At 46.2% G+C, this 9,536-nt stretch overlaps 1 protein-coding gene across 1 annotated transcript in view; it reads right to left on the bottom strand.

Annotated features, from left to right (window-relative positions):
* Nucleotides 1-6: 6 nt before the first annotated feature.
* LOC106811608 (carboxypeptidase D-like) overlaps nt 7-9,536 on the bottom strand; it is a 31,002-nt gene continuing 21,472 nt past the window's right edge. The window contains exons 11-26 of the mRNA XM_014815308.1: nt 9,048-9,265; nt 8,333-8,491; nt 7,884-8,029; nt 6,567-6,655; nt 6,042-6,216; nt 5,805-5,913; nt 5,360-5,521; nt 4,554-4,722; nt 4,063-4,258; nt 3,489-3,624; nt 3,176-3,304; nt 2,536-2,699; nt 2,189-2,320; nt 1,738-1,923; nt 1,141-1,246; nt 7-738 (exon numbers count right to left, since the gene is read on the bottom strand). Of these exons, the coding sequence (XP_014670794.1) occupies nt 500-738; nt 1,141-1,246; nt 1,738-1,923; nt 2,189-2,320; nt 2,536-2,699; nt 3,176-3,304; nt 3,489-3,624; nt 4,063-4,258; nt 4,554-4,722; nt 5,360-5,521; nt 5,805-5,913; nt 6,042-6,216; nt 6,567-6,655; nt 7,884-8,029; nt 8,333-8,491; nt 9,048-9,265 (2,515 nt within the window). The 3' untranslated portion in view covers nt 7-499. The remainder of the gene's footprint in view (nt 739-1,140; nt 1,247-1,737; nt 1,924-2,188; nt 2,321-2,535; nt 2,700-3,175; nt 3,305-3,488; nt 3,625-4,062; nt 4,259-4,553; nt 4,723-5,359; nt 5,522-5,804; nt 5,914-6,041; nt 6,217-6,566; nt 6,656-7,883; nt 8,030-8,332; nt 8,492-9,047; nt 9,266-9,536) is intronic.

Below are 9,536 nucleotides of genomic sequence, written 5' to 3'. Positions count from 1 at the left end.
TATATATATATATATACATACATGTATAGGTAAGTGTATATATATTATTTATTTATTACGTGATCAGTCAGGGTAGATTCAGCAGCTACTCACACTACCAGCTTTTACTATCAGCCAGCTACGAGTATGCAATCACGGCAATTAGGCGACATACAGCCAGCGTGACATTGCCTAATTGCTATCCCCCTCAATCACCACCATCTAATCATCATCACCATATAATCACCACCATGCTATCCTCCAATCATGGGATTTGGCTGTATCACTTTGGCCGAAAGTTTATTGCCCATATAACGATCTCGAACGACATTCGCGATGACCCATACAACGACCTTCATGACGACCTTTGCAATGATCTCTCTGACAACCTTCACGACGCCATCCCAGGTTGATTGTTGGGGCCGTCCGACCACGAAACCGAGGCAACGCTCACTGATAGGTCCCACGGCCGACTCCAGCGCCACCGTCGCTGCCACCGCCGTTGCCGTCGCCGTGGCGATCAGATTGTCTGCTTCTCGTAGTAGACGTCCTCATCGTCGGAGTCGTCCGAGTCGTGGTACGTGAGCAGTGACTTGCGCGACGGGTTTGCCTCACGCCGCCCGCCGCTGCCGCCGCCGCCGCCGCCGCCGCCGCCGCCGCCGGACGAGCTGTCGAGCTTCTGGTAGCGCGTCTTGCTGCTGCGTATCGTGCATGCATACACACACAGCGAGATCACCATCAGCGAGACGGTGACTCCACCTGCAGGACGACAAAGGAGACAAAACGTCGCATCATGTTTCATTAACGTCCAATTTAACAACTCGTTAAATAAAAGAGTTGTGTGCTGTCAATCGAATCTTGAACGCTGTGAACACCTTGAATACAATGAGCACATGGAATACTGTAAACAACTCAAATACTGTGAACACATCGAACACTGTGAACACTTTGACACAATGAGAACCTTGAATGCTGTGAACACCTCGAACGCTGTGAACACCTTGAACGCTGTGAACACCTTGAATACTATCATTCCCATATTGTTTCATACAATGTCCATGCGGAACATAACACTGTTCGCACGCGGGTGCGGGCGGGGGCAGGAGCAGGGGGAGGGTTGCAGGCAGGGTGAGATGCGGGGGGTAGGGGGCGATAGCGTACCTGCGATGGCAATGAGCAGGTAAGGTTCGATGCCAAGCAGACGCTCATCCTTCGGCAGCTGCAGGTTTCGCACGACGGCCGTGTGCGCCTGCCGCACGTGCACAATCTACAGAAAACGTGTGTCAGTAATTCGCACAGAAATGTAAGTACGACAAGGGTTACAATACGGCTGCTACTGACAGACAGTTTTACGCGATTGCATGCACACATTACAGCTCCAATGAAAAAATAGAAAAACTTGACAAAAACATGAACGTGAAACGAAGATGAGAATCGAACGTGTGAAAAGATGCGCGCAACACTTTACATGGTTAACATGAATAAAAGCATTTATATATAATTATACGTATCCTAATACGTACATTCATGATACCATGTATGTAAGCATATAGTGTCTACAGTCTATATAATATATGCATGAGTGAAATAACACTGGCATTAATCTTGTAATTTCTTTAAAATTGTTATTTCTATAATACTATGAATACCACCTAGCATACATAACATAATATATATAATATAAATAATAATATAACGCATAGTATTCAGTGACTGAATGTTCAATGTCTTTGGTGCACGCAATGCAAGATGGGATACCTCGATCTGCGAGCGATAGCCGGACGCCGACGCGACGAGCGTGTACTCGCCCTCGTCCAGGAGGCGCCAGTAGTCGCCGTGCTTCCCCGTGTAGACGGGCTTGTCGAGGCCTTCGATCGCCACCTTAGCGCCCTCTATCGGCAGGTTGTTCGCATCGCGGATAAAGCCTGTCACTCCGTGGTGAACCTTTGCGACATGAAACGTGAAATGATTTGGAATAAACGTTGGAGGGCCGTGAGAATTCATGGTCTAGATTAGAGTGAGTGTAACAATTAATTCCACACAGACTTATATGCATTTGTCACAAATCTCTGTCAACAATCGTCACAGACGGACAGTGTGACCCGTTTCCACGCTGTGAACACTGACGAAAGTATCTCTCGAAAAATATCAAAGCAGATGCTGACGACCGTAAGGACTAATTAATTCGTTGCCATGACGACTAATCTACCTCATTCATCATTGCCAGAAGGCCGATCTTGTGCTGTTTCCAGAGCAATGGCAGCTCGTCTGCTTTGGGGTAACCGCAGCAACCAGTAAACACTGTGACAGCCATGCCGACGGTCGAGGAAAACACGTAGTCCTGCATGCAGGCAAGAAAATCACTTCAATAAAACTATCGATTACGAAAATGGTTCCTAACATGTATTTATCTGGTCTGGTTACAGACCAACAGACAGAACGACTAACTACCTAAATTAGTGGCTATGGTTGTGAGCTGGCAACGTCTACAAAGGTGACAGGTGACAGATGACATATGGCAAGGCGATGAGTTACAGATGGCTGGTGACAGCTGACCTGCAGGCTGCGGCCGTCACTGTCCCGCACCACGGTTCCATTCACCGGCACCGACTTGAACGAAGGGTCGAACTTGTTTGAGCAATGGCTGTCGTCATCTGCGTCGTCGAATCGCATCGCGGCGGCATAGTGTTCCGCAATGAGTCGTGTCGTCGACTCGTTACCTGTGCAGACGACGCAAGACGATAGAGACGACAGCTGAGATGTCGACTAGCTAGTTACGGCTGAGATGTCGACTAGCTAGTTACGGCTGAGATGTCGACTAGCTAGTTACGGCTGAGATGTCGACTAGCTAGTTACGGCCGAGATGTCGACTAGCTAGTTACGAGGTGTTTCTCGTCGTTGCTCAATCGTCTACGAACGATGCTAGAATTTATAGATACAATACTGTATATATATATATATTTGCGACAGTATAGTGATAGCATGTTGAATGTACTCCCTGCACTAGGGGTTCCCTTCATTAGCATTATCATGCATCAGTGATAAAAATCAAATAATAACAATATCAGTTATTAATTAACGATTTAGTGAATTAATGAAAATCAATCACAATAACCTAGAGTAATAACATTATTGGAATATTTAGCGTAATAATTAATTAGGCGAGCGATCAATAAATTAGTGGGGCGTAACTTACGCTGAACCGGATAGGCGACCACGTGATTGCCGCCCTGCAGGGAGATGGAAAGCGCGAATGGTATGCTCTTCATCCAGTCAGCTACCGCCTGCACCTCTGGTGGCAATGCTACTGCGGTGACACCTGCTTCTGAAACGAAGAAGGTATACTGACTAACTAATTATTCATAACTTAATTAGTTAAATATTAATTATTAGTTATGATTCAACCATAATAACTACTAATTATAAAATAACAGCTTTCAATAATAATTATGACAGTTGGCATCACTCCAGCTGCGACGTGCGGTGGATGGGTTCGTCTGCACACGCACCGGGGAAGGACACGTCAAGGTCGATGTGGTTGGCATTGCTGCGACCCTCCGTTGAGACGCACTGACCGTAGAGTGCTGAGTCACTGCCATCAGGGTTCAGCAGAGGCACTATGTGAATCGCCGTCTCATGAATAAACTAAGACAGAGAACATCGAGCATTGAGACAAGGCAGAGAATCAGCCAATCAGCATTGAGACAAGGCCGAGAATCAGCCAATCAGTATTAAGATGTTCTGTCTAGCAAACATAAAATGCTGCGTGGCAAGAGCCACGAAGTCGAGAATTTGGTGTGTATGCGTGAAAAACACGTATGAACTACACTAGCTTGTCTAACCTACCAGACCCAAAGATTTAAGGGGGGCGTGGTTATCAGGGGCATCATTAAGGGTGGAAGGGTCGATTGTGACAAATATACTAAGCGGCAATAAAGTGAATGCAGGCTTTTATTATCTTAGTACAGAACTTAGGATGGACAGACACTGCAGTGGCGCCTCATGGTGAGGATTAACAGAACTACTAGGTGGGGATCAGGCACAGTCGTCGCCTCGATATCGTAATCGCGCGCGTGCACGCACCTCCGTTATCATGTCGTCCTTGCGGTAACTCTTCAGCAGATGCTGCGCGAACTGCAGCAGCATCTCGCGGCCGACGACCTCGTTGCCGTGGATACCGGCGACAAGGGCGACGGCGGGCGTACCGGGCTGCTGTGTGCCGGGCGTGCGGCCGACCTCCAGCGCGAGAATGTCTCGCTGCAGTATCGACCGCCCGATGCTAACACAACAATACACGCATGTTATTGTCATATTATTCAGTATATTATTTGTCAATATGTTAATATAATATTAACATTACACATCCTTTTGAAACTATGGTGAACATTAATCATAGAGAAAATACACCAAAATTGAACAAACACGTAAGGACAACCAGATTACTGTAGAACGTTGATAGCCGATATACGAAAACGACTATGACCAGTAGAATTTCTTGTTGTTTGTTAAATAGATTTCTTGTTGAGCTTAACACCTGCCAGCTAGTGACAGGGGAAGGTTGGGGGGGAGTGTACCTGTAGAGGCGAGTGATGTGAGGGTTGTCTTTGTTTATCTGCTGCATGAGCTCCACCGTCGACGCGTAGTCGTGATACGACATACGCTCCACCTCCACGTCCAGCTGCAGCTGCAGCAGCGCCATCGTGCGGTCAACAACGACAACTTTCTTGCTCAAGCTATCGTAGCCTGCAACGCAACGAAGCTACGTTAGTTAGCTAGTGGAAACAAGGGAAAGTTGCATTGCACCCTAACCTTGCTAATTCTATATGCGTAACTGACTCCAATTGGTTCAATCTACTCCCCGGCCCTCCCCCATCTGTCTATAAATGACACGCCTTCTGAAATTCCTCAGGAGCTTCTGTATATACAGTGGACCACCGAGATATGAATTTAATTCATTCCACAGATTTGTTCGTATCTCGATAAATTCGTATCTCGAACCCTATATAGGACATACAGTAATTTACGTACAGCAAGTGCAATCATGAAAGCACAACCACATTCAATGAGTCACATACTTAAACTGACTCATTGAAAAAGCGCACGCTAGGCCTATGCCCTGATTGGCTGATTCGTAAGACGTTCGTATGTTGAATTTTATTCGTTTGTCGAATACAATACGTTCAACGGGGGGAGGTCGTTCGTATCTCGAAAATTCGTATGTCGAGCCGTTCATATCTCGGGGGTCCACTGTATATATATGCACATAGATATATTCTGCAACTCTGATTCTGTTCGACCACCGAATCTAAAAACAAAGAATCCTACGATCTGTCTGCTGCTCTCGTCGACGACGCATCGTTGCCACGGCGACTCATCTCACCTGGGGAGCGGGCAGTGACGGTGTAGGTTCCCGGGGGAAGGATCCTGAGAAACTCGGCTCCCGCGAGCGGGACAGGGATGGTCGAGCTCGGGCCGCGCACCTCCACGCTCGTGTTGACCGTCAGCCGCTGACCATTGTTGTTGAGCACCATGCCCCGCACGCCTGCAGCAGCAACACGAGCGCAATTATAAACCAGAGAGAGAAAGAGAGAACAAGAGAGAGAAAGCAGTGAGAGAGAGAGAGAAGGGGAGAGAGAGGGGGGAGAGAGAGGGGGGAGAGAGATGAAGAGAGAGGGAGAGAGAGAGAGAGAGAGAGAAAGAGCACTCGGCAAACAAAACCCAGACAGGAAACTGGCCTAGTTCCTACAACAACCAACGCAATGCGAAATAATTCACCACAGAGTATTAAGTCGTCAATAATGCCAGGCTACACTACGCTCACACACCTTGCTGTGCTTTCTCTATAAAACGCAAGAGAGACTCCAGGTTGTCCATCCACAGATCCGGTAAGGTGCTGCCACCTGGATAACTGCAGCAGTCGACGCCGGCGGATAGCTAGAGGAGTAGATAGATTCGCTTTCACCACGGCTCAGCGAGAGACTGTGACGTTTATGTTGTTTGATTTCTTTAATTATTTTTGTTATTTATTTTGCGCATTCGCACCACCCGGGGGCGCCACTCACCATCAGTGTGCCGTACTTGTCATATGCGTACGCTTCGTACGAGTCATACTCAGGTGTTACTGCGGCAACGTCGTCGCACGAACGGTTGACGGCCATGTCGGGGTGCACAGATGCATAGGTGGCGCTGAGGTCACTCAGCAAGGTGGCGTCCTCTGGTAGCCGCGCCGGCGATGAACTGAAGCATGAATTAAGAATTCACCAAACTAACCCATAGTAAAGGTGTCCCTGACTAGACCCTTGCATACCTGTGCCACGCCTGTGTATGAAAGGTTTATTATTTCATCACTACTCGCACTGTAATATTTCTAAAACGCAAATAAGTCAAATTGAATCGAAAATTGAATGAGAGCGACAATGGTGTCGATGATTTCATTGTGTTACGTCACCTCTTAAGATATTTGTCACGCAAACACGCGTGCAATTACACAGCCGGTCACGCGCATATGCTGTCACACCCGTGCGCCCGCGATGGCATGTGATGATCGCGTGTTCGTAACCGTGGTTACGCGCAGCTGCTGACGTTACCTGGTGCCGCTGCGGCCGCTCTCCATGCTCAAGGCGATGTGGAAGTGATGGATGCTCAGGCACTGATCGAACGCCGCAAACTCGCTCTCCTGCAACCGAAGGACGCACACGCTACTGAAGCCGTCACATGTTATGTCACACATGCGTGTGACACCAGCGCTACTGTGACATGTCAGCAGCAAGTGACAGGCAGCGTGGATGCTGACAACAGTTCAATACCGTGTCGACAAACAGTTATAAATGTGCAGAAGAAGTCTCTAGATTTTTGGCATTAGCTCTTAAAACTGTTGGAGAAGACATAACGAGAAGTAGTTAAAGCATATATTGCGAGAATTTTCCAGTGTTTTCCCCACTTTCATGATACCTAGTTACCTACCGTTATTGCTTGAGTAACAGCAATTGTCTAGAGTAACGATAAAATGTCTTAGAACCTTCGTATTCACCAAATGCAATGAAATCATGCACGATTACAATTTTGCGTTCTGTTTCTGTTTACCGTTGCCATCTCTCGAATTTTCTCGCGGTAGCGCGAAACATCTATCACGGTGCAGCAATGCATACCACGCACCGTAGAAATCAGGTCAGAGTGTAAACACAGACGCTCATACTAGCGTAAACAGCAGTGTAGTACTAATGCCACGTGAAGTCTGTTATTAGAAAAGCTTGTGGATTGCCAGTCAGATAGTAACACGGGAATGACAATGACAGAAAGTGCTCTGAATTATTGACATAAAAACTCAATAATATTTACCAAACAGAATTGCACGCCCTTTTGTTTTAATTATGTTCGCTTGTTTGAGACGCCATTTGTAATTTTTGAAAGTCTTGACTCGAAAAAATTTGCTGCTGGTATGATGTGGTCAAATCAATTTTTCTAAGCTATAACTGCATAAAATATTGGTGTTTTGAATGTTGGTGTAATAAGTGATATTTTTGCTGTCAGGTGAGACTATATTCAGCTATATTTAGTTTTTCTGAGCAAAATTCTCGCAATGATCGTTTTAAGGACATTCAGAAGTTGTAAAATATCTCACAGTTCTGGCACAAAACCTGGTAACAGTTTGAAACGGTGAGTGGTTTAATCGATCTAAACGATGAATCGATCGAGTGATAAAGATGCACGGAAGCCATTTTCGGCCCAAAACCACAGCAGAGCAGAGAACACACAGACACAAAAAGACAGAACATTGCAGTTTTAACATTAGCTCTGACACCAGTTTGAAAAAAAAATGAACAGGTAATTAGTTTGAGCAATCTAATCGAGCAGCAGTGAAGCAGGTAGAGAGACGGGAGCGCACGCACACGTGCCGCGATTACCGTGGTCACGTAGAGTGGCTGCTTGCCGGTGTAGTTTCCCGCGCAGACTCCCTCCACCCCGCCTCCGTCCGCATACACCGCCGGCACAATGTGCACTGTCGTCGTCTGAAATATCTTACCGATGCGCGGGTCGTTCTGCGCCATGCCTGAAACGAGAAGAATGCAGTAGCACGTCGTGGGATGCGCGTGGTTGGAGCGTGCAGCGGAACAAGGTCGATTGTTTCCTCACCAACATGACAAATATTTGTTTCTCCGACAAACATCTACCGAGCTCCGCCGACTGAAAACCGCCTTGATGTCACGATGATACGATGTCATAATCGTCTTTTTTAATTATGTTACAATATTGTTAACAAACTAATATTGATAATGATTTAATTCAATGTCAATTAATTCAATAATTAATCATAATTAATCGATTAACGAGATAATCAACAATGCGGTCTCACCCGTCGCCAAGTGCGTTGCCAGTCGCAGCAGTAGCTCGCTCCCGATTGGCTGCTCCGGATGCATCTGGCCAATCAGGCCCACCTTCGCTTTGTTGGCCACGCCCAGCTGACTTTCCTCTAGATGGACGCCAATGATCGGCTTCCCACTAGCTGTGTTGCCTGCAAAAGTTTCCGCCGCAGATTCACGAAGCCATACAGCGGCAGAGAGAACGCTGATGTGGCGATAACTTAACTGCTCAATTGCTCAGTAATCACTCATTAATCACTCACTGACAACTCATCGATTACTCATCAATCACTCATCGATAGATTATCAATCATTCATAGACCACACATTATTCACTCACTAATAAGTCACTCATCGATCACTTGTCAATCACACATCGATTATTTTTCAATCACTCGTCAATCACCCGCTGACCCACGTGTCGATCATTCATCAATCATTAATCAATCATTCATCAATCATTCATCGATCATTTATCGATCATTCATCAATCATTCATCAATCATTCATCAATCATTCATCAATCATTCATCAATCATTCATCGATCATTCATCAATTATTCATCAATCACTCATCAATCATTCATCAATCACTCATCGATAAATCATCGATCACTCGTCAATAACTCATCGATCATTCATCAATTATTCATCAATCATTCATCGATCACTCGTCAATAACTCATCGATCACCCGTTGATCACTCACCGTACTGTACGATGTGGACGAGTCCCCGGTGTGCGTCTGCGAGCGCGTAGGCTGTGCGCGTGGGGTCGGCGTCGTATGCACGAGGTCGCAGGTTGCGCTCGAGTGCGTAGTCAAAGCTGCTCGACCAGGCGGCAGCGTCGCGCTGCAGCGTGAAGTTAGCTACGGTCGCCTCGCCGCCGCCGCGCGGCACCGACACCACGCGAGTGCTCTTCTCATACCTGCGGGTCGCGAGGTCAAACACGTAGGTAAAGGTCGGATAAGTCAGACGTTATATCGTCATTTAAGGTTCTTCGCTCGAATGACTTTTTTTCTCGGGTGGTATTGTTATTACATTTAATATTACTATATTTACTATCCTTACTAAGTTTAATATTGCTGCATTTACTATCCATTACTATCCATACATTTAACATTATGATACTTACTATACATTACTATCCATACATTTAACATTATTATACTTACTATACATTACTATCCATACATTTA

The sequence above is a fragment of the Priapulus caudatus genome, unplaced genomic scaffold (assembly GCF_000485595.1).
Source record: "Priapulus caudatus unplaced genomic scaffold, Priapulus_caudatus-5.0.1 Scaffold556, whole genome shotgun sequence".
NCBI classification, from domain to species: Eukaryota; Metazoa; Priapulida; class Priapulimorpha; order Priapulimorphida; family Priapulidae; genus Priapulus; species Priapulus caudatus.
This window is presented reverse-complemented; position numbering and strand designations above follow the sequence as displayed.